This window comes from Oryx dammah, unplaced genomic scaffold (assembly GCF_014754425.2).
Source record: "Oryx dammah isolate SB20612 unplaced genomic scaffold, SCBI_Odam_1.1 HiC_scaffold_3, whole genome shotgun sequence".
In the NCBI taxonomy this organism is placed as follows: Eukaryota; Metazoa; Chordata; class Mammalia; order Artiodactyla; family Bovidae; genus Oryx; species Oryx dammah.
Window position 1 is genome coordinate 89,551,854 of NW_024070187.1, and position 25,173 is coordinate 89,577,026.

The 25,173-nt window shown below is 34.2% G+C and overlaps 1 protein-coding gene across 4 annotated transcripts in view; it reads left to right on the forward strand.

Moving 5' to 3' along the window:
* Window positions 1-25,173, forward strand: part of USO1 (USO1 vesicle transport factor) — a 75,490-nt gene that overhangs the window by 14,087 nt on the left and 36,230 nt on the right. For 2 of the 4 annotated variants that reach the window (XM_040237083.1, XM_040237086.1), the window contains exons 2-8: window positions 4,435-4,521; window positions 4,599-4,663; window positions 11,571-11,647; window positions 13,630-13,641; window positions 23,824-23,924; window positions 24,327-24,429; window positions 24,767-24,822. In XM_040237083.1, the coding sequence (XP_040093017.1) occupies window positions 4,435-4,521; window positions 4,599-4,663; window positions 11,571-11,647; window positions 13,630-13,641; window positions 23,824-23,924; window positions 24,327-24,429; window positions 24,767-24,822 (501 nt within the window). The remainder of the gene's footprint in view (window positions 1-4,434; window positions 4,522-4,598; window positions 4,664-11,570; window positions 11,648-13,629; window positions 13,642-23,823; window positions 23,925-24,326; window positions 24,430-24,766; window positions 24,823-25,173) is intronic. The other 2 variants (XM_040237087.1, XM_040237084.1) reach the window with 1 other exon arrangement.

A 25,173-nucleotide genomic window follows, 5' to 3' on the forward strand; every position in this document is an offset into this window, starting at 1 on the left:
AAACTTCAACTCTGTGAAATATTATTACAAGGTAATAAGGCTTTCTCACAGCAAAAGTACAAGTTGCAAAGTCCATGTACTCAGTCTTGACTTGAAGCCTGAATAGTTTGGAGTTAGAGACATATTACTATCTAGCTTAATTATCAGATTTCTCACTGAAAATCTGCAAAATTTGAATGATCTGTTAGAAACATACGTGATGTCAATGACGGTCAAAAGCCTAATAGAGTAGAAAAATAATACAAAGGAATCATAGAAGTTTAGTAATAATTAAGTTTGTTAACATTTCTTGAGCATTTATAGTGCCAGGTACTGTTCAAAGATTTTTATATTCATTTCATTTACCACCTAAAACATCCCTGTATCTGATATTGGAGAGGACTTAAGTTTAAATGCCAACAAAGCTTATAATTATGTTCTTTAAGAAGCCAGAGAAGTTTGTAATTAGTTTAGATTGCTATCAGAAATCAATAATACAAAAAGGCCGTTTTGGTGGCTGACAGAAAGTATCTGAAATAGCTTAATTATGGCTCTGGATAAATAAGTTGTTCTTACATTCATTTTCGACTTATTGATTTTGCAGCGTGGTGATTTAATTGTCTTAAGGCACTAGAGAGAAAGTTTGGATTAAAATCACCAGTTGAGAAGAATATGTGCTTGCCACTAAAACCCAAGTTTAATAGATAAAAAGCATGTTTATAGTCTTTTTTTTCTTTTCATTTTGTTTGGCTGCATCAGGTGGCTTGCAAAATCTCAGTTCTCCAACCAAGGATTGAACTTGTCTACAGCAGTGAAAGCCTGGAATCTCAACCACTAGGCCATCAGGGAACTCCCAGCATGTTTGTCATCTTAAAAATAGTCTTGAGACATATTTACCCAAACTCAGGAATTTTTATATATACATAGTACACTTTAGTAATTAGTTTTTAAGTTACATTTTACAACTTTCTGAAAAAACTAGTGATTTTATTTATTAATCAAAGTTAATTGAAGATATATAATTTGAACTCATTAGAAAAGAAATCTATCTTTAGCTAACAGTTTTATCTTACAGTCATACTCAGGAAAACTCTTTAGCTTTAGGAATTGTTCAAACTGAGGATAGTGAGATTCGTGTTTTCAGAAGATAATTGTGAAGTTTTTCTCCTGGTTAAAAAAAAATGAGAAAACCTGTCAACCAATTACTTAATAAAGAGAAAGTTTTATTCCATTTTTGAAAGTCAGTATAATTACTAAGAAATAAATTCAATTTAAGGTAGGAATAATTTCTAAATGTGAGCAGGAAAACAATGGGAAACAATGGGAAAGACTAGACATCTCTTCAAGAAAATTAGAGATACCAAGGGAACATTTCATGCAAAGATCGGCTCAATAAAGGACTAAAATGGAATGGACCTAACCAAAGCAGAAGATATTAAGAAGAGGTGGCAAGAATACACAGAAGAACTATACAAAAAAGATCTTCACGACCCAGATAATCACAATGGTGTGATCACTCACCTAGAGCCAGACATCCTGGAATGTGAAGTCAAGTTGGCCTTAGAAAGCATCACTACGAACAAAGCTAGTGGAGGTGATGGAATTCCAGTTGAGCTATTTCAAATCCTGGAAGATGATGCTGCTAAAGTGTTGCACTCAATATGTCAGCAAATTTGGAAAACACAGCAGTGGCCACAGAACTGTAAAAGGTCAGTTTTCATTCCAATCCCAAAGAAAGGCAATGCCAAAGAAAGCTCAAACTACCGCACAATTATACTCATCTCACATGCTGGTAAAGTAATGCTCAAAATTCTCCAAGCCAGGCTTCAGCAATACGTGAACCATGAACTTCCACATGTTCAAGCTGGTTTTCGAAAAGGCAGAGGAGCCAGAGATCAAATTGTCAACATCCTCTGGATCATCGAAAAAGCAAGAGAGTTCCAGAAAAACATCTACTGCTTTATTGACTATGCCAAAGCCTTTGACTGTGTGGATCACAATAAACTGTGGAAAATTCTGAAAGAGATTCGAATACCAGACCACCTGACCTGCCTCTTGAGAAATCTGTGCAGGTCAGGAAGCAACAGTTAGAACTGGACATGGAACAACAGACTGCTTCCAAATAGGAAAAGGAGTACGTCAAGGCCGTATATTGTCATCCTACTTATTTAACTTCTGTGCAGAGTACATCATGAGATATGATGAGCTGGAGGAAGTACAAGCTGGAATCAAGATTGAGGAGAGAAATATCAATAACCTCAGATATGCAGATGACACCACCCTTATGGCAGAAAGTGAAGAGGAACCAAAAAGCCTCTTGATGAAAGTGAAAGAAGAGAGTGAAAAAGTTGGCTTAAAGCTCAACATTCAGAAAACGAAGATCATGGCATCTGGTCCCTTTACTTCATGGCAAATAGATGGAGAAACAGTGGAAACAGGGGCTGACTTTATTTTGGGGGGCTCCAAAATCACTGCAGATGGTGAGCAGCCATGAAATTAAAAGACGCTTCCTCCTCGGAAGGATAGTTATGACCAACCTAGACAGCATATTGAAAAGCAGAGACATTACTTTGTCCACAAAGGCCCGTCTAGTCAAGGCTATGGTTTTTCTAGTAGTCATGTATGTATGTGAGAGTTGCACTATAAAGAAAACTGAGCGCTGAAGAATTGGTGCTTTTGAACTATGGTGTTGAAGAAGACTCTTGAGAGTCCCTTGGACTGCAAGGAGATCCAACCAGTCCATCATAAAGGAAGGAGATCAGTCCTGGGTGTTCATTGGAAGGACTGATGTTCAAGCTGAAACTCCAATACTTTGGCCACCTGATGCGAAGAGCTGACTCATTGGAAAAGACCCTGATGCTGGGAAAGATTGAGGGCAGGAGGAGAAGGGGACAACAGAGGATGAGATGGTTGGATGGCATCACCAACTCAATGGACATGAGTTTGGGTCGACTCCAGGAGTTGGTGATGGACAGGGAGGCCTGGCATGCTCTGATTCATGGGGTCGCAAAGAGTCTGACATGACTGAGCAACTGAGCTGAACTGAACTGAGAATAAAATCAAAAGGTCAAGCTAGGCTTGGTTAACATACTGCATCTGTAGTGTGAAGAAATGCAAATCAATATAGTAAAGACATAGAAATTTTTCATTGCAGAAACCTAATTTTGTATATAACCTTATGTTTCCCATTGGTTGTGATCTTAGGAAGTCTGTTAATATCTGCTGGGACACTGGAAGTCTACAGAAAATAATTTGGAAGACACTATATGTATTTAAACACCATTAATTTTGATACATTGGATGCAAAATTTGTGACATGCCAAAATCGTTTATAGAATCTGAGTAAAAACTGTTATTAGAGTGAATAATAGCATAATAAGATAGGAAGAAAATGTTGGAGCTATAAAGGACCCGAGTGTAATGGTTTTAAAAACTGTTCTTTATCACATGTTTTCCATGTTTTTTCATCTTTTTTATGGCTTATCTTTTCATTCTCTTAACAGTGTCTTTTGAAGAACAGGAGTGATGAAGGCCAAATTATTATGTTCTTCTTTTATGGATTGTACTGTTAGTATATGTGTCTGAGAAACTCTTGCCTAATTTGAGGCCACAAGCATTTTCTCCAGTGCTTTCTTCTAGAAGTTTTATAGTTGCTTCTAAGTTTCCAAATTCTTCTTTCCTGCAGTTTTATATGCATACACAGTTTGGTTCTTTTGTTACAGTGAGCTCACAATTTACATAGTTTTACAACTTGCTCTTTTTTTTTCACTGTTTATTAAATCATAGTATTTGTATGTCAGTAAAGTTAACATCTTTTGAGTAGTTTTAATAGTATTTGACTGGCAAATATACCATAATTTATTTAGTTTTTCTTCTCTTGATGGACAGTTGTTTCTAATTTTTTTCTATTCTAAATAATGCTCCTAAGTTTATTTTAAAATTGAGTTCAGATTTTAATTCCTGAAAATTTATTAGATGCTTAAAACATTTCACCCTTTTAGATTTTTGAGGCACACTTAAAACTAAATTTTTGATAAACAGTTTCTGACTATTCTCATTCAGATATGTAGTGGAAACATTAGAGTGAAGTTATGATGTAAGCAATCATCACTTTAAAAATTTTTGTTTATTAACTTTATTAACACATCATATACCATAGCCCTAATGGATCCTTCTTAGTTCAAAGAGCTGTAATAGGTACATTTGCAAACCTCTGATTCTATTAATTTCTTTTAATTTTTCAGTTTATATGACTTAACTTTATTTGACTTCTCTTGTACCGCTTCCATTTTTCAAGTCTCTGTGAAAAATCTATTTGATACGTGTAATACTACCTAAATAGTGACATCCTTTTTTTTCCCCCTCAGATTAAATGGTATAAATTTTGGAGAAAACTTTATGTATCTTTTTTTTTCCTTTTTATTCTATTTATGTTATTTCATTTTTCCATGACAGATTCAAAAGCTTTGTGACAGAGTAGCTTCATCTACTTTACTGGATGATCGAAGAGATGCTGTGCGAGCCCTCAAATCGTTATCTAAGGTCTGTAACACTTTATCAGTTAGTAAGGTTATTAAGTTGGATATTCCTTTCTTAAATAACATTTTTCTTTTGTGCAGAAATACCGCTTGGAAGTGGGTATTCAAGCTATGGAACATCTTATTCGTGTTTTACAAACAGATCGGTATGTCTGTTTAATGATTTTTCTCCCTAATTTTTCTTAAAATTTTAATTAATTTGTTTTAGAGTCACTGGTCCAGAAATGATTAAGGCTACCTAAGTTTTTACTTTCAGTTGTCATTTCAGTAAACAGTTATTGGACACTAGATCCAAACCATTGTGCTAAGCATTTAGGACAGACATAATCTAAACCTTCAGGGATTGAGAGCTTACCATTATATAAAAATGGAGTGAAGTAACTGTCAATTAAAGGTTTAAAATTTGGAGTTTGAATGGAACAAATTAATGTATTGATTTTCACTTAGATATACTGTAGCGTACTATTCTGTAATATACATATTATATGTTATATCAGTTATCTAGACTTTGTCTTTCTGAGGGGAGAGAATTAAACTCATACTAATAGAGTGAAGTCTTAAGAGAAAAGTCACTCAGCCTAGTTTTTGTTCTTTCAGTTTCTCTTTAAGAGAGCATCTGCATCTTTGTTTTTAATTAACAACTGTACACGAACAACTTTAGATCTTATCCCTAGTTAAAAATATCTTACAAGCTTTAGCTCCTCAGTTTACATTTCCACCATATCAAGATCTCTTCACAGGTGTCTTAAATTCAAAATGTTCAAAAGTTAATATGTCTCTGGTTGTCCTGCTAATATAATACTCCACCACATCCCCTCACCCGCCTGATCCACCTCAGCTGCCTTTGACCCAAGTTTATCCCAGTATCACCTTTCCATTAAAATAAGAAACTGGAAGTTTTGTGCTGAACTCATCCCTCTGCTTAACCCATTATGCCCATCCAGACCAAAAAAAAAGCTGGAGTCCCTGAATTCTCTTGATTTCAGTTGTCAGTCCTAGTTTTGGCTCTCAGTATCAATCACTTAAGTCATTTTCACAGTCACTGTATTAGTTATCTATTGCTGTGTAATAAATTACCTCAAAGCTTCCTGGCTCAAAATAACAAATATTTATTATGTCGCAGTTCCTGTGGGTCAGGAATTCAGAAGTGGCTTAGCTAGCTGGTTCTGGCTCAAGGTGTCTTATGAGGTTGTGCACAAGATGTCAGCCAGGACTGGAGTCATCTGAAGGCTTGATTCGGGCTGGAGTATCTGATTCCGAGATGGCGCACTCACCTGAGGCAAGAGGCCTCAATATCTCACCTTGTTACTCTTTTTAAAGGACTGCTTGAGTATCCTCATGATACGGGAAACTGGCTTCTCCCAGAGCAAGTGAGAATAGAGAGAAAGCCACAATGCCTTTTAGGACTTTGTCTTAGGAGTCACCTATCGTCAGTCCCATTACATTCTACTTTACTAGAAGCAAGTTAATAAATACAGCCTGTACTTAAGAAGAGGAGACTTAGGGTCCACCTTTTGATGAGAGCTGTAACAGAGAGGTTTTTTTGTTTTTTTTTTTAACATAATTTAAAACCACCCACCACCTCCAGACTCTATTCTTTGCCTCTGACCTCTTTGTCTTTCCATTCATTTCAAGAATTATCTGTCTGAAGTGTAAACCTTCTATTACTCACCTGTTTAATGCATTTAAGCAACTGAGTGCAGTGTGAAGTCCAAGTTCCTCAAACAAAGCAAAGCATATAAGCATTAAAAAATATATATAGATTTCTTTCTTTATTTGGCTGCATCAGGTCCTAGTTGCAGCACACAGGCTCCAGAGCTTGTGGGCTCAGTAGTTCCAGCATGTGGTTCTGAGCACATGGGGGAGCTTATTTCCCCCACCAGGGATTGAACCCATGTCCCCTGCATCAGATGGCAAGTTCTTAACCACTGAACCACCAAAGAAGTCCCGCATGTAAGCTTTTTAAAGACTTAGATGCTGCCTGTCTGTCAAAACTCATAACGTCTTTTAAAATTGTATTTCATCAGTGCCCAGCTGCTTGTTCATACTGAATAGAATCTTTGCTATCCTCCTCAGTGTAACTCATGTTGGCCACCTTTCAAAGCCAACTAATTTTTGTTTTTGTTATTTATTCATTTGGCTGTACTGTGTCTTAACAGCCCATGGGATCTTTGCTCTTTATTGCAGTATGCGGACTCTTAGTTGCATTTAGAATCTACTTCCCTGACCAGGGATCGGACCTGGGCCACCTGCATTGGGATCGCAGAGTCTTAACCATTGGACCACCAGGAAAGCCCCCAAAGCCAATTAATTCTAATGTGTTTGATTAAATCCATCAGATGTTATTCTAGAACTATCTGTTGTTAACACTGGAGTGGGCAGCTGCAGTACTATCTGTTACTTTAATACCAGGTGGGCAACTGCAGTAGGAAGATAATGGTCACCCAAAGATGTTTATATTCTCTCAGCACAACCTATAAATGTTACCTTAGATGGCAGAAGGAACTTTGGAGATATGATTAAGTTATGGATTTTTAGATAGAGAAATTATGTTGGATTAGCCAGGTGGGCCCAGGGTAATCCTAAGGCTTCTCAAAAGTTGAAGAGGAATGCAAAAGAAGAGGTCAGAATGAAGTAAAATGAAAAGACCTCCATCTGTCTTTGCTGGTTTTAGAAGTGAGAGGGCGCCTCTAGACCTGGAAAAGGCAAGGAAATGGATTCTCCCTGAAAGGCATCAGAAAAGAAGGCACCTGTGATGAGACCTTGACTTTAGTCCACTGAGACCCATTTCAGCTCTCTGACTTCCGGAACAGTATATTTGCGTTGTATAAACCACTGAATTTGTAGTAATTTGCTACAGCGTCAATAGAAAACTAATAAAGTAACCCAAGATTGCTATCTGCTTTAAAGAATAAGTTATGAGAAAACAAATGTTAGATCAAAAAAATTAGTGTGATTATTAAACATACATGTAATTTTTTTCCATGTATCTTTATGCATGCCATTTCTCATTGAGTCTTACAAAATTGCTTATGAAACAACTACTCTCTTGATACAGAAAGCAGAATGCTACCCCTTATATAAAGTGGCCCTTATTGTCACTTTTAGGGCACAGTAGAAAATAATAGTCTTGATATAAAGGTTAAGAAATACATTTTAAAAAACATTTATTGCACATTTACTCTGTGCCAGGCATCATAAGGTGTACCATATAGAAATAAGGTGTACCATGTAGCCTTGTGAATGTGTGAACTAATAATTGATTGTATTAGAGGCTGATGGGTATTTTATTATGCATCTTAGACAACAAAGCCAAACGTCTGTGAACCTTCTTGTGTTTTATTTCTTTTCTTGTGTCAAATTCCATATCCATTTGTCTTCTATATTTATCTGTTATCTTCTGTTCTCAAAACATGCTACGAGTGCTTTCTTAACTTCATTGATTGCAAAGGTATATATTCTGCAGCCATCTCTTTCCACTTCTCATCTTCATTACTCTTTTATGCTTATGCTCTTGGCCCATCTAACTAATACTCTAAGAATCCTTCAACTGAATCCCCTTCATCCTTGGCTGCATCACAGAGAGCTGTGTTCCCTTTCTTGGCATGTCTTGAAACTCCATCTGTCCATGGGTCCATTTCTATTAAAACTTGAGGAGCAACTCTTTATTCTCCCAAGTCTCACATTTGGGGCCTGAAAGTTGTCTGACAGAAACTAATGTTTCCAAACCATGTCATCTCAATAATTGTTTTTTTTTTTTAAGTGTACATTTCAGTGGTTTTAGTATATTCACAAAGTTGTATAACTATCACCACTATCTAATTCCAGAACATTTTCATCACTTCAAAAACGATAGTATCCATTAGTTGTCATTGCCTAATGCCTACCAACCCCGTTCCAAGTGCCTAGCAACAACTAATCTACTTTTTGTCTGTATAAATTTGACTGTTTTGAACATTTCATATAAATGGAATCCTAAAATGTGGGACTTTTGTGTCTGGCTTCTTTCACTTAGCATAGTATTTCAAAGTCCATCCATGTTGTAACATATATTAGTATATTCCATCCCTTTTGATGGCTGAATAGTATTCCAGGAAAGATCCCCTGGAGAAGGAAATAGCAACCCACTGTGGTATTTTTGCCTGGGAAATTCTTTGGCCATGGAGCTGTCACAAAGAGTAGGACACAACTGAGCGACTAACACACACACACACGGATATTGCCTGTTTTTTATCCATTCATCTGTTGACAGACATTTGGGGGTATTTCCATTTTTTGACTGTTAGGAATAATGCTGTTATGAACATTTGTGTACTGGTTTTTGAGTGAACATATATTTTGTATAAAAGAATGCAATTGTTGGGTCATGTAGTTTAACTTTTGAGAAACTGCCAAACTCTTACGTAGGGGGGCTATGCCATCTTACATCTTAGTCTGCAGGTGTAAAGGTCCAGTTTCTCTTCACCAACATTTTTTTATTGCCCTTTTTTAAAAATGGCCATCCTAGTGAGTGTATCTTGTAGTTTTCCTTTGCACATACCTAATGACTTATGCTTTGCATATTCCTAATTATTGTTGAGTGTCTTTCCATGTGTTTATTTACCATTCATGTGTCTTTATTAGAGAAATGACTGAGCCTTTTGCCTAATTTTAATTTGTTTACTTGTCTTTTTTTTTAAGTTCTCTTTTTATTATTCAGTTGTATATTATTCTGGATACAAATCCCTTAATAAACATACGATTTGCAAGTATTTTTTCCCATATTTGGGTTTTCTTTTCACTTTCTTAACAGTGTCATTTGAAGGACAGATATTTTTACTTTTGACAAAATCCAGTTTATCTGTTTTATCTTTTCTTGCTTATGCTTTTAGTATCATATCTAAGAAACCATTGCCTAATCCAGGGTTTTGAATATTTGTACCTGTGCTTTCATCTAAGAGTTTTATAGTTTTAACTCTTATTTTTAAATCTTGTATCACATTTTGAGTTAATTTTTATATAAGGTGTGAAATTAGAATCCAGCTTTTTGCATGTGGGTGTAAATTGTCCATCACACCATTTGTTGAAGACACTATTCTTTCTTCATTGAGCGGTCTTCGCACCCTTGCCAAAAATCAACTGAAATAAACTGAAAGAAATGTTTGGCTTTACTTTATTAATCTGTGTCTGTCCTTATGCCAGTATTGTCTTCATTACTGTAATTTTATAGGAAGTTTTGAAATCAGAAAATGTGAGTCCTTCAACTTCATTCTTCTTTTTGAATATTATTTTGGCTATTCTGGATACGCTGCATTCCCAGCATTCCCATACAGATTTACGATCAGCTGGTAGGTGGGATTTTTATAGGGATTGTGTGAATCTGTAAGTCAAGTTGGGGTATATTACCATGTTTACAACATTACATCTTCCGATTCATGAACACAGAATATCTTTTCATTTATTTGAGTTCTACATAATTTCTTTCAACATTGTTTTGTAGTTTTCAGTGTATAAGTCTTGGACTTTAGTAAAATTTATTTCAAAGTATTTAAAACTTTTCTATGTTACTTAAATGAAATTTAAAAATTGTTATTGTCTGATTGTTCGTTGCTAGTATAGAGAAGTACAGTTGATTTTTTTTTTCTATGTTAAGCATGTGTCCTTCAACCTTGCTGAATTTATTTACTAGTTCTAGTGGTTTCCTTAGAATTTTCTATGTACGAGGTCATGTCATCAGTGAATGGGATAGTTTTAGTTCTTCCTTTCTAATCTGTACGTTTTTTATTTCCTTTTCTAGCCAAATGCTCTAGCTAGAACCTCTAGTTCAATGTTGAGTAGAAGTGGCTAGAGGAGACATCATTATCTTGTTATTAATCTTAGGGGTGAAGCATTTAGTCTTTCACCATTACATATGATGTTAGTTGTCAGATTTTCATTTTGAGGAAGTTTCCTTCTATTCCTGCTTTCTCAAAGGTCTCTTAAGAGATGTCCCTCTTAAGTTTCTCAAAAACAAGTAATAATAATTTTAAAGATCTGTTTTATTTGATATTTACATCCTCTGGTTGGGACCCTCTGTACCTCATTTTTGCTTTCACTCCTCATCACTTCTTTATATTTATTGAATCTTTCTGACCTGTGTCTCATTCTTGCTTTTCAGTCTGAATGCCATCATCTTCCATTGTGCTTTCAAATTTTATCTGTTCATCAAACAACAAAAAATTTACTTCCTTAGACTTCTTGGCAGTCCAGTGATTAAAAGACTCTCCACTTTGAATGCAGGGAGTATAGTTTCAATCCCTAGTCAGGGAACTAAGATCCCACATGCCACAAAACAAAACAAAACAAATTATACTTCCTGAAACAAAAGAGAAAAAGATAAAAAAATCTTATACTTCCTGAAACAAATGAGTAAAAGGAAAAAATTTTATACTTCCTGATGTTATAAATGTCGTAAATGTTTACTGTAATTTTTTTTTTTAAGAAAATAAAATACAGATCAAGGAAACAAATTCTAGAGATCCAACTAGAGGTAACACTTTATAACATATTTATGATAAAACATATATGTAAACATACACACAGACTTAAAAAATTACCTGGCTTGTGCTGATTTTGCTTGTTTTAAAGTTGGATTTCTTTTCCAAATTGATTTATAAGGTTTCCTTAAAATATATACATACACACGTGAATATATATATGGTTTTTCGTAGATGGGATCATTCTTCACATTGATTGTTGTATTCCATTTTTTTCCTACTGGCATTAAATCAGGGGTGTTTTAATTACCATGTCATTAAACATTCTTTAAACATACATTTTTTAATTGCTGCTATATGGATTTACCACACTTTTTAAAAATATTGGACATTTAGGTTGCTTCTAATTTTTCATTATTATTACAAAAAATAGACCTTTATATGTCTTCACAGTTTGCACTCTGATATTTTCTTAGGGTTGGGTCTTCAGAAGTGAGATTAGTGTTTTATACAATCTTGTCAAAGAAAAGTCTAAAATAGTCATAACAGCTTATACTCTAACTGGCAGTGTATAAGTGTAATAATTTCTTTCTTCCAGTTCGGATTCTGAAATAATAGGTTATGCTTTGGACACACTGTATAATATAATATCTAATGATGAAGAGGAAGAAGTAGGTAAGTTTCTTTCACTGTATTTTCTGTACATAAAATTAACTGGATTGTGCCATTTTTGCTGTTTTAGGGTTGATTTTTTTATAAATTTATTTTTAAGATTTTTTTTTTCTTCTTTTGTTCTAATCAATAAAGGGAAAACATAAAATATCTTTAAGATGACTGCTTTGTATGTGATTTGGAGGTGGAATTAGATTCTTCTTTTTAAAATATATTATTCTCTCTTTATTGATTTTAGTTAAGCAGAATGAATATTAGTAATCTCTCAGTTAAATAATCATTTTTGGCTATTGATTAAAAATCAAACATTTATTTATATGTTATATGGTGAGCAGTATGAAGTTAGAGGAATTGTTCCTGATATATACTTGAATTTCTAACATAGATCTTATGTTAACTTTTTATATTTAGAAGGTTTTTTGTTTTTGTGTGTTTGATTTTTGGCCACACCATGCAGTTTGTAGGATCTCAGTTCCCCAACTGGGGATTGAACCCAGGCCATGGCAATGAAAGCCTGGAATCCTAACCTCTTGGCCACCAGGGAAATCCCAGCATGTGAAATACTTGACTGGAAGTCCATACATTTTATTCCATGTATTATGAAAACAGACACTGAGTAACATTTTACAATGCTCTTGAAAAGTGCTTTCCTTATTTCACATTGACTGTTGCAATAGGACATAGTGGGTTTTTCATTTTTCTAGACAATCTAAAGGGTGATATTCATGCATATTATAAGTCTAATTTAGACTGAAATTATAGGGTCCTCCAAAATCTGAGTAGCTAACATAAAGAAATGTTTAGATAATATTTATTCATATTTTATTAAAGTAAAAGTGGAACAGAAATATATATAGATATTATTAATTTCACAAAATACCAGTAATAACATTTGAAACTGGGTTGTGTTGCATAATCACAATTTCTTAGAGTCGAATATCCTTTCTCTTAAATTTTTATTTCTCTGTGATATCTACCTTACAGCTTTATTAATTTCTCAGGGGTAAAAAAATCTTTAGTAAACATAATTTGGTTCTCATTGAAAAAGAGGCTGTCAGTTACATAACAGTGCTTAAATACAGTACCACCATCTTGAAGAAAAAGATACTTATTTCCACTAGTCATTTCTCAGAAAATTAGATGCAGTTACACTTATTAGAAAACATTACATTTTTTCTTAGTTGTTTCAGATTGAAAATTTAGTTCTTTTTTTTAATATAATTTTTGTGTTTTTAAGAAACTGTTTAGCATCAATTAGGTGATTTTGCTTTGTTATAAATTCATAATCTAGTAATGTTTAAGTCTATTTTTTTGCTTCTGTTAATGTATTTGGGCTCCTTATTTTTAATTTACCATCCAAAAAGTGATTCTTTGGATGAAACCAGGTAAACAATTCTAGAAACTACAATAGTGGAGTCATTTTTTCTAGGAAAGATTAAAATACGAACTTAGGTTAATAGCCTTGGAGAAGGCAATGGCACCCTACTCTAATACTCTTGCCTGGAGAATCCCCGGGACGGGGGAGCCTGGCAGGCTGCCATCTATGGGGTCACACAGAGTCAGACACAACTGAAGTGACTTAGCAGTAGCAGCAGCAGGCTAATAGCCTGAGTCAATTTTTAGAAATCTAGATACTGAGAAATAGGGCCTTCAATTCTATTATTGATACTTTCTCTTTACTGCTTCATTAAAAGATATTTCTTAGCTGACATAATGAACTTCATTTTAAAATGAATTCAACTTCATTGGAGTTATTTTAATAATCCTTCAATTTATTGGTAAATATATCTCATAACTCTGCATATATAGCACATGCTATATCTATTAGAATATCTAAAATATTTGAGTAAAATGAGTATGAAGCTTTTCCTTTAAGAAATGATACTGCTTATTTGATGTTTTTAAGCTCTTATTTATTTTATTGTGAATACTGCTACATAAAAAAGTTTTCTTTATCACCCACTTTTATTTGTCTACCTTTTCAGATGATGTTGAAGGTAAAAGATTGCATTTAATATGCATGATGCTTTTAGGCATAATTTCTGATAATATAAAAGGACACAGTCAAGTGAGTTTCTTCTGGCTGGTAAAAAAAAATCTTGAGATTTATTTTAATATATAAGAATTCCTTCATTAAAAAGGAATATTTTATAATCTTATATTATTATTTATCATTTCTATGACTACTAAATTATTTATTGTCCAGGACACAGAAAATATTCTAGTACATATTTTAATGAAATTAAAGTTTTTTCTCTGGTAGGACAATTTATTAGAATTACTTATGTATTTCCAGAGGGGAATTTTTGAGCCAGTTTATTTAAAAATAATATTTGAGTATGTATACACATATATGTGTATACATATACATTTTACCTATATTCAAGAAGAACTGGAAGGTATTCCAGTTCAGAGAATACTTATATGTTTATATTGTCCCTTTAAAATTATGCATGCACAAGGCCTGGTTACTGACATTTTTTAATATTAATTTATAAAACTCACCAATATTGCCTTTTTTCTAGTGGTCCAATTCAATTTCCATTTACTTTTTAACATTGATTCTTCTTTTCCTCATAGTTAATTTAAAGTAACCACATTTTTTTTTTGTTTTACTATTTTTCCTGAGATCCTTAACTTTTTAAAATGAAGAAGAAAAATCCTCATCTAAAGTAGGTTTAAAATGGTACATGACAAAATTTCCTATACCTAACAAAAAGCTAACAAAGAAACTAACTTTTAAGCTATATAACATTACCTTTTGTGAAATTTGAACCCCTTGTTTCAAAGTAGATAATATTGACTGCCTAATTAATTAATATTAATTAATTCTTGCGAAAATGCTGTGTCCTTGTTGAGTAATACTATTATTATTTCATCCTATTTATAGAGTTTAAAGTTTACAGTGCTTTTATGTCCTTTATCTTATTTGATCCTGTTAGCAAACTGTGAGGTAGGTAGCATTTTTCTCTTTACTAAAGAGAAACCCCAGAGATATATAACTTACATAATATTGTCTACTAAATAGGGTAACAAATTTTTTATACCTTTTTTTGAAGTCCATAGTTTTCTGATTTAATAATCAGAAAAGCAGACAGATGTTTAAAAGTTTAGGTCTGCTTCTTTAACTAATTGACCACAGTGCAAAAGATTACTTGGTATTCCCTCACTTTGAGTTATAACTACTTTTATCAGAATATTTCTTTTGTCCTCCGTAACACGGATTATGAACTTAATGTGGAGTTTCAACGAGAAGGTCCAGAATGTTTTTTAATATTGTATATATAACTGGAAAAAACACAACTGTAAATACATTTGAAGAGTAAATGTATATATACATATTTAGTTAAAAGCCACATAAATAGGTGTGAAATGTTTCCAGAGGTTTATATGGACTTTTTAAAAAGCAATCTTTAATTTGATATGCCTGTCTTAGGTTTATTTTCACTATAATTTCAAAAGGTCATTTTGTTCTTAATTTTTCATTTGGGATTCCCTGGTGGCAAAGAATCTGCCTGCCAGTGCATGAGACTGGGGTTCAATCCCTGGGTGGGGAACATCCCCTTTAGAAGGAAATGGCAACCCACTCTAGTATTCTTGCCTGGGGAATCCCATGAACAGAGGAGCCTGGCGGATTACAGTCCATAGGGTCACAACAGAGTCAGACGTAACTTAATAACTAAACAACAAAGCTTTTACAAGTTATAATAAGTATACCAAATAGTACATAACCTATAGGATGTTAAAAAATAGACTTAACTCTGGAATTTTTTAAATAATTATATTGGTTGAAAAGGGATTGTTTACGTGTTTCATACTTTTGCCTACTTATAAAAACATAGTATTTCATGAATCTAGTTTTGTTTTACAATCTTTAGATATAATTAGTGTTGTAGTTTTAGCTTGATTAACTTCTACATCAAAGTAGCTTTGTATGTTACTTAAATCACTTAGCAAATTTTTGTGGGACTCTTCATTAAAATTTAGAAGTGTTGTTTTATGACTGTAACTTGAAGGAAGTAGAGTACATCTCACTAACAATTTTTTAGTTAATATTAAATCAGAAGGAACCATAGATCCTTGGAACAGGCTCTTACTTTACTAATTCAATTCAAAACATAGATCTTAATTATATACTGCTAAGCTATAGTATTTTATAGAGTATAGCTACAGAATAAATTGCATGTATAGTATTAAATCTACTTCTTGCTAAGTTATTAGCTTGTGCTCAATGCCTGCACTAAATTAAACTTCTTCTTTGGTTAAATTTGTGTTCCTTATAGTATAGCACAAAAGTTCTAGAGTTCTCTGTATTAAAAGATGTCTGTAGTTAAGTATAACATACTGTATCTCCCTCTGAAATGTCCCAAAATTTACATTAGTGTAGTAAATATTGAGAATTCTGCAAAAAGCCTATTCAGTTTTGTTTAATCCAGATATATTTGTGTACCTGTGCTTGCTTTCATGAGATACCTGTTAACACATGCCACACAATCCTGGATTTTGAGAAATACTAACCAAGACTTAAACCCACAGCTTGGTTATTTGCATTTGTCCACATAAAAATATTTCATAGGAAGAATCCATCAAATCTGTATTTGGTTTTCCTCCCTTCCTTTTAAGATTAACTTATAAGTTTGAATATTCTCCCAAATGTCAATCTTTTTTTTTGGCTGCACTGTGTGGCATGTGGGATCTTAGTTCCCTGGCCAGATATCAAACCCATGCACCCTGCAGTAGAAGCATGGACTCCTAACTACTGGAGCGCCAGGGAAGTCCCCCAAATTCCATTGACTTTTATTTTGAACCCTTCTCTAGAGGTCACAGTCTTTGGGACCAAGGGCATTGTCTGTCTTACATGAAATGTTGTTTGACCACTTAGTATTTTAAATAATAAATAAGTCGCTAACATTAAAAATGGCACCCTACTCCAGTACTCTTGCCTGGAAAATCCCATGGACAGAGGAGCCTGGTAGGCTGCAGCCCGTGGGGTTGCACAGAGTCGGACACGACACAACTGAGCGACTTCCCTTTCACTTTTCACTTTCATGCATTGGAGAAGGAAATGGCAACCCACTCCAGTGTTCTTGCCTGGAGAATCCCAGGGACGGGGGGAGCCTGGTGGGCTGCCGTCCATGGGGTCGCACAGAGTCAGACACGACTGAAGCGACTTAGCAGCAGCAGCAGCAGCATTAAAAATGGGGTACTTTGATATCACTTTTTAGATTTTGAACTGCTAAAAAAATCTGAAAACTGATGACACCTGGGCCTGCACTGTCCCATGGCAGCAGTCAGTTGGAGCTGAGGAGCTGCTGCTTTCCTTAGATGAGCACATAGTCTCCATCCTCATTTATAGTCTTACACCTGGACTGCTTCACTCATGTGCATTCCTGTCTTGTCCCTGTAGTTGAGTTTATATTCTCTACTATATTCGCAACACTCATAAAAACCATTTTAAAATAAATTATATTTCAAAAGCATTGTTACTTATATACCCAAGTATGCTTTCATGTAATAAATATGAAAATATGCAAATGTAAAATAACCTTCAAAGCATCACAATTAGGTCATTGCATTGCTGCGATTGTATTAATACTCTGTTAGAAGGAAACAGTTCTAAGGGGGAGACAGTTAAGCTACTTGCCTTTTCAACATTTCTCATATATATGGAGTTTTTCTCTTGACATGTGTGGGCCGCTTTTTGCGCAGTTTTCTTTGCTTTTTTATCTATAGATTTTGGCTAAGTATTTGTTCTTGGTGCCATCCCCCACATAGCCATGGTTTCTTAGGGTTCCAGGGTAGCGATAAACAAGATAGGCTCATTAGCCCAGCAAACCTTGTGAAATTTTATGGGATAAAGGGCATTTACCATACCATGGGAATCAGGGCTGTTTTTCATAGCTGATTCTAAAGAGGGAGATTTTCAAAAGGTTTTATTAGCTCCCCAATTCTTGTATCTTTCCCAGTTTCTTTGTTATCTCCCTTCCCATCATCACATCACCTTGCAAATAAAATGGAAAGGGAGTGTAGTTCCTGCTACTTACCTAGTCTGAGTTTTTTTCCAACTCCATAGATAAATTTAGCTTTGAGTATTGAAAACCACAATGTACCATGCAGAATTTTACTTTCAGAGATGTGTGAATAATCAGGGCACAGGGTTTTATCTGCTCCCAAAGGAACAGCAGGAAATCTTTTAAGCAGATCAGTGATAGATATTGTCCCTTGAGTCTGTGCTAGTTATGTTTGAGTATTAGACTTCCTTATGATTTTATTAGGCCTTTTTTGCATCAAGCCTTTGCCCCTTTAATTTAATACCCTTGACATAATAATTATGAAGTAACATGATGATAGCTTTCAAATGTAGCTTTTTTAATCCCTTCATGTCGTCCTTTACCTGTTTTCCCTGAAATAATGGAAATAATGACCACTTCCCTAGGCAATTCTTCTGAAGCCACCATTAATCTAAAAAAATGGAACTAAAAGGAGAAAAAATTGTTTACTAATGTTTAAAAAAAATGAAACAAGTTTATTTGGCATCCAATCAATCATGAACTCAAGTAACTACTTATTTTAGTAGATTGCATACAACTTTTATGAGAAAGATATAAGGTAAAATATCAGTGACAGGATTTGTTTACAGATAAGCATGTTTCTGGGAATATCATAGGTTATACTTTTTCTTAGACATCTTTTGCATCTTGGTATAATACTCATTAGTAGTAACCTTATAAGAATCTGAAAATTTTTTTGAATCATTAAAAGGAGGTTGTTATGTTCTGTATAATTTGAAACTTGAGGGAATTCCCTGGTGGTCCACACTTTCACTGCCAAGGGCCCAGATTGGATCCCTGATCAAGGAACTGACCAAAAAAAACAAAACTTGATAATATCAATGCATGTAGATATATAGTGTGTTATAAATCTTAGGACTGTGGTTCTTAAGGGCAGTTCGGCCCCTCCTGCCACCTGAAGGACATTTGTCAACGTCTGGAGACATGTTTGGTTGTCCCAACTTGAGTAACTGTAATGAATTGCAATTGGCATCTTGTGGGTAAAGGCCAGGGGTGCAGGTAAACATCTTGCATTGCTTGGGGAGCCTCTCAACAACAATGTCATGGTCAGTAGTGCCAAGGTTGAGAAATCCTGTGTTAGGGATGATGATGACCATGTTGTTACTGTTACTGAGCACTTACTATTCACCAAACACTGTGCTAGATGTTTTAGTTACTTCAGATCCTTAAGGGAAAGCCTGTGTAAAAGAAAACTTCCCATTTTACAAGTAAGGAATCTGAAGCTTGATACAGTTGGGCTATTTGCCCAAAGTAATGTGACTAAATGGATGAATATGGGTATAATCAGTCTGACTTAAAACCTTTGTGAGCTTTCTTTTCACTTTACTGCCTTTCAGAAAAGTGTCTGACTACACCACACAGGCTAGCCATTCTGTTCATAAACAAATTCTGCCTATGTTAGCAGTGCTACTTTATTTCTCAGTCATGTTAAGTTCAGAGATAGTATTTGACCGGTAATTGCTCCTTTCTCCTTGAAACACTTCTTCATTCATTTCTCAGTCTCCCTGATTTTCTTCCGGTCTCACTGGGCTCCTCTTTCTTTGTCTCATTTGTTGTTTTCTTTCTTTTCTCGCCAGTCTTTAACATTGGAATGTCCCAGGGCTTGGATTTCTTTCCTTCTCTATTTTTTCCTTCGGTAGCCTCATCTAGGCTTGTGACTTCAAGTACAGTCTGGATGCCTGCCTCTCAAATATATATGTCCAACCCAGACCTCTCCACTGATATCCATATATGTATATTCAAATACTTAACTTGATGTCTCCAATTAAATTTTTTCCTCCCACACACAACTTTATTGAATTATAATTAAAATATAATAAATGTGTAAATATACAGTTTGATGAATTTTGACATATGTATAAACCCATGAAACCATCACTACCACCAAAATAACGAACATATCCCAAGTTTCTTTGTGCTTGTTTGTAATCAATTCCTCCTTCTAGCCCCATTTAATCATAGATCTGTGATTACTGTAGATTATTTGCATTTTTCTGGAATTTTTATATAAATAAGATCATACAATATATACTCTCTTTTTGGTTTATTTTGGTCTGGCTTCTTTTACTCAGCATAATTATTCTGAGTTTCATTCATAGTGTATATCTAGAGTTTAATCCTTTTTTTATTGCTGTTGTATGAATATATAACAATATGTTAATCCCTTCCCTCGTTGGTGAGCATTTGGATTGTTTGTCCAAGTTTTTAGCTGTTACCCGTGAAGCTTCTATGTACAAGTCTTTTTGTGGACATATATTTTCATTTCTGTTGAATAAATACCTAAGAAGAGATTAGCTAAGTGATAGAGTAGGTGTATGTTTACCTTTACAAGAAGTAACCAAACTGTATTTCCAAGTAGTTATACCATTTAACATTCCCACTGGCAGTGTATAAGAATTCTATTTCCTCCGCATCCTGTCCAATACTTTCTATCTTTTTAAATTTTAGCGGTTCTGATGGATGTGAAACGGTATCTCATGGTAGTTTTGATTTATATTTTCACAATAAATAATTATATTGACAGTTTTTCATGTGACTATTTGCCACCCATATACTTTCTGTGAAGTGAAGTGAAAGTTGCTCAGTCATGTCCAACTCTTAGCAACCCCATGGACTATACAGTTCATGGAATTTTCCAGGCCAGAATACTGGAGTGGGTAGCCTTTCCCTTCTCCAGGGGATCTTCCTGATCCAGGAATTGAACCAGGGTCTCCTGCATTGCAGGTGGATTCATTACCAACTGAGATCAGGGAAGCCCTTTTACTTTCTTTGGTGACATGTTTATTCAGATCCCTTGTTCTTTTTTTTTTTTAACTCAGTGTCTTCTTATACTTCAGTTTGTAAGAGTTCTGTATATATTCTAGATAAAAGTCCTTGTGATATATGTTTCACAAATACTTTCAGTCTTTGAGCCTTTTTATTTTCCTAACGTATTTTGAAGAGCAAAATTTTTAATTTTCATTAATTCCAGTTTATTGATTATTTTTCTTATATAATTTTGGCCTTTTGTTTCCTATTTATGAAATCTTTTTTTTTTCCTATTTATGAAATCTTTTTTTTTTTTCCTATTTATGAAATCTTTACCAAACCTAAAATCATTAACATTTTCTCCTGTGGTTTCTTTTAAAAGTTGTATAGTTTTAACTCTTGTAATTAAGTCTGCAAACCAATGGGTCTGTTTCTAGACTTACTATTCTATTGGTCTCTGTGTCTTTCATATTGCCTGCATGACATGGTATTGGTTACTGTGCGTGTGAATATGCTCAGTCGTGTCCAGCTCTTTGCAACCTCCTGGACTGTAGCCCGCCAGGCTCCTCTGTCCGTGGAATGTTCCAGGCAAGAATACTGGAGTTGGCTGCCATTTCCTACTCCAGGCGATCTTCCTGACCCAGGGATCTAACTTGTGTCTCTGTGTCTTCTGTATTGGCAGGTGAATTCTTTACCCCTGCGCCACCTGAGAAGCCCCTGTTGGTTACTCTTATCTTTATAGTAAATCTTTACCAGTGTAAGTCCTCCGACTTTTGTTCTTTCTCAAAATTATTTTGGCTCTTTTTGGTCCTTAACACTCCCATATCAATTTTAGAATCACTTTGTCAGTTTCTACCTAAAAAATGCTTATTGATATTTTGATTGGGATTCCATTAAATCTGCAGATTGATATGAGAGCAAACTGATATTTTAACAATCTTGAGCCTTCTAATACAAAAGCTTTTCCCTAGTGGCTTATTGATAAAGAATCCTCCTGCAAATGCAGGAGATGGTGGATTGGGACGATCCCCTGTAGAAGAAAATGGCAACCCATTCCAGTGTTCTTGCCTAGGAAATCCCATGGACAGAGGAGCCTAGTGGGCTGCAGTCCATGGGGTCACAAGAGAGTCAGACACTACTTAGCAACTAAATAACAACAACAATAATACAGGAATGCAGTATGTATATTATTTAAATCTTAATTTCTCTCATCACCATTTTGGAGTTTTCAGAGTATATAGATTTTATACATCTTTTATCAGATTTACCCCTAAGTCTTTAATACTTTCTGGCACTCTTATTTAATTAGTGCCATTTTTAAATTTTGAATTTCTAATTTTTTATCATCAGTATATAGAAATGCCATTAATTTTGTATATTGGCATTTTATTCAGAAACTTTGCTAAACTCACTCTCTAATAGGTTTTTTGTAGATTCCATAGGATTTTCTACATAGACAAGCATAAATACAGTTCACTTCTTTATTTTCAGCCTGTATGCCTTTTATTCTTTTTCTGCCCTGTGACACTAAGAACTCCCGTATGATGTTGATTAGAATTGGTGAAAGTGGATATTCTTGCCTTTTTCCTCATCTTAAGTGAAAATCATTCAGTCTTTTACCATTAAGTTCTGATGTTAGCTATGTTTTTTGTAGATGTCCTTTATCATCCAGTCTTATGACTATAAATACCATTTTTATGTTTACCATTTTAATATATATGTCCAACCCAAACCTATCCACTAACAGTTATGCTTTCGTTTATCCAGTTGATTGATAACCCCACTCAAGTTTTTATGTGCCTCAAACTGAACACATTCAAAACTAAACCTCTGGTTCTCTATGTATTGTCAGCTTACTTCTTCCAGTGTTTGTAATCTTCAGTAAGTAGCAGTGCCATCCTTCCACTTCTTCAGGCAGAAACCTCAGAATCACTCTTCCTTTTATTTTTCTCCCCTTTTCACACTCCTCTAAGGAATATGCCAACAAATCCTGTTCCTTCTATTTTCATGAGAATTATGACCACTCTCTAAGCCACCTTCACTGCTTACCTTGATTATTGCCTCCTAAATGAACTGCCTATTATTTCCCTCCTTCCCTTGGCATCTTCTTAGCACAGCCAGACTAGTCCTTTTAAAAGTAAAGTATATTTTAGTAATATAGTTTTAAGGTTCAGAAACAGTGAATTCTTCTACTGATAAAAAAAAGATGATAAGAGAAATATTTCTTAGGATTTCTGAAGGATGAACCCAGCATATTAATTAATATGCTACAAAATTAGGTTATATTAATAACTTAAAATGTGAAAACTTTTGTTTTCTACTTTGGTCTCTTTCTTTTCTCTTCAAATAATGAGAATATCACTATCAGTGTTGGATTGTCTTGCTTTTTGGGTCTGCTGTGTTTTTTCTATTTCTAAAGTATATTAATATTAAAACCTAACACTTGAAAAAAGAACAATTTGAGGGATAATAAATATGTTTGATCTTGACTGCCAACTCCATTGTCTATAGTCACTGCCTGGAGCAACATGTGGAAAAGGAATAGATGTGTCTGGAATAGATGAGGGGATGGGAGTAGTGTATTTGCCATCTCTATATTGCATTTATAGGGTAGGCAGATTTTAAATGCTAATTTGCTTTGGCAGTTGTTGCCTCAGTTTTTAGTGACCCTTTATATTTTTTTTGACAGAGTACATTGAAACAATGGATAAAGAATTAAATCTTAAGGACAAATATAAAATCTTTTAAAAAATGAATGAAAAATTACATGCAAATTCTGTTTTTACTGCCAAATAACTTTCTAGGATGTATATGTTAATTTTTTTGAAAAAGATACTGAAGACTCTTTAGATGTTTGGTTTAACTTTAAAATCAAATTATTTAACTCAGTAACAGTAAGAGACTAAGAGTCAGCAAGGACTATGTGTTAAGCAATCTTTTGCAGGGAGGGAATTTTGGGGTATAATTTACGTCCATTAAAATTTATTCTTAGGGGTTGTACAGTGCTGTGTGTATATAGTAGCATAACCAGTATCCAGTATCAATTTGAGATAGAATATTTTCATCACCCCAGTAAGTTCCCTTGTACTCTAATTAGAAGTTTAACCTAAAAATGACCTTGAGAAAATGTGGAGATCTAAATACATTTTCTTTGAATATCATAAACATTTAAAGAATAAAAATTTATTTAAATGACACTGAAAGTAATTTTAAGGATATGTCCTTCCAGCATAATCGTGATACCACTTCCAGCCACACTGTTCCAAGAAAATTATCAGTTCTGCTTAGCATCTTCAGCAAAACAGATACTTTAAAATAATAAAGCATCATGTTCAAGTACTTTATCTTTGAATGTTACAGAAGAAAACTCCACAAGACAGAGTGAAGATTTGGGAAGCCAGTTTACAGAAATTTTCATTAAGCAGCAAGAAAATGTCACTCTTCTCTTATCTTTATTGGAGGTAAGTAAAGAACTTTGTTGTTTTTGTCATCTTAATAAGCTGCTTTTGTTGCCCTTTTGGGTGTTATTGAGGAAGCAATACATATGTTCCTTTTTAAGATAGTGAAATTTGTTGTATCCTTGCAATAGATTCACATGTTTGTTTTAAGACCTAAATAATCTCTTCAAATACTGTCTGCTTGTTTCCATTTTTACAAAGTACAACTATATCTAGTCAATAATAGTTTAATCAGTTTGATCATTTATAACTTTTCTTTTTATTTCTTAAATTACTTTTTTAAAGTTTGCTAAACTCTTTTTGTTTGCTTATAGTTTTTGGTACCATACTACTAATTGAAAAAAAAAAGTTTATCTTGAAAATATGAATTACAGATGTTAAATATTTCGAATTCTTATATTGTAGGAGTTTGATTTCCATGTCCGCTGGCCTGGTGTGAAGCTTCTTACTTCTCTTTTAAAACAACTAGGGCCTCAGGTTCAGCAGATTATTTTAGTCAGTCCCATGGGTAAGTGACTCATCTTCCTTATATTATTTTGATTTAAAAGTGAGGATCACAGACTTCTCTGGTAGTCTAGTGGTTAAGACTGCTCTTTGAATGCAAGGGGTGTAGGTTCTATGCCTGGTCAGGGTTCTGAGATCCAACATGCCTCATGACAAGGCAAAAAAAGATGTTTTGTCTAAGTGAAGATCATAAACAAAACAAACAAACAAACAAATAACAAGAAAATAAAAGTAAGGATCACTTTTATAACTGAAATGATGTGTTAATAAATTGTTTATAATTTGAATCACTATTGGTATTTTTTATCTGCCAGTGTTTTACACATGGTTATATGTTCTAGGTGTTTCAAGATTGATGGACTTATTAGCAGATTCCAGGGAAGTTATACGTAATGATGTAAGTTAAAAATTTTTTTTTAAGCCTAAGAATATGCAGCTTTTATTCTCTCTTTGCAAATGAAATCTTTGTTGACCCTTTTTCAGAGTTATAAGAAATTAGATTTGGAAAATTGGGTTAATGGTTTAGACCTTTTAAAGTTATATACAAGGCCCCATTATTTCTTTGTTTTCTGCCTATTCAGTAGGCAGAAATGATTTTGCTATTCGACTTTATGCCTTCTACAAGATTAGGATTTCTTCCATCTTTTTCTGAAAGGTTGTACTGATCCCAAACTGTGTCTCCAGAGAGAGTACAAGAAACATCCCTAGACATTGAACTGCATAAACTTAACAAAGTGCTGCATTTGAA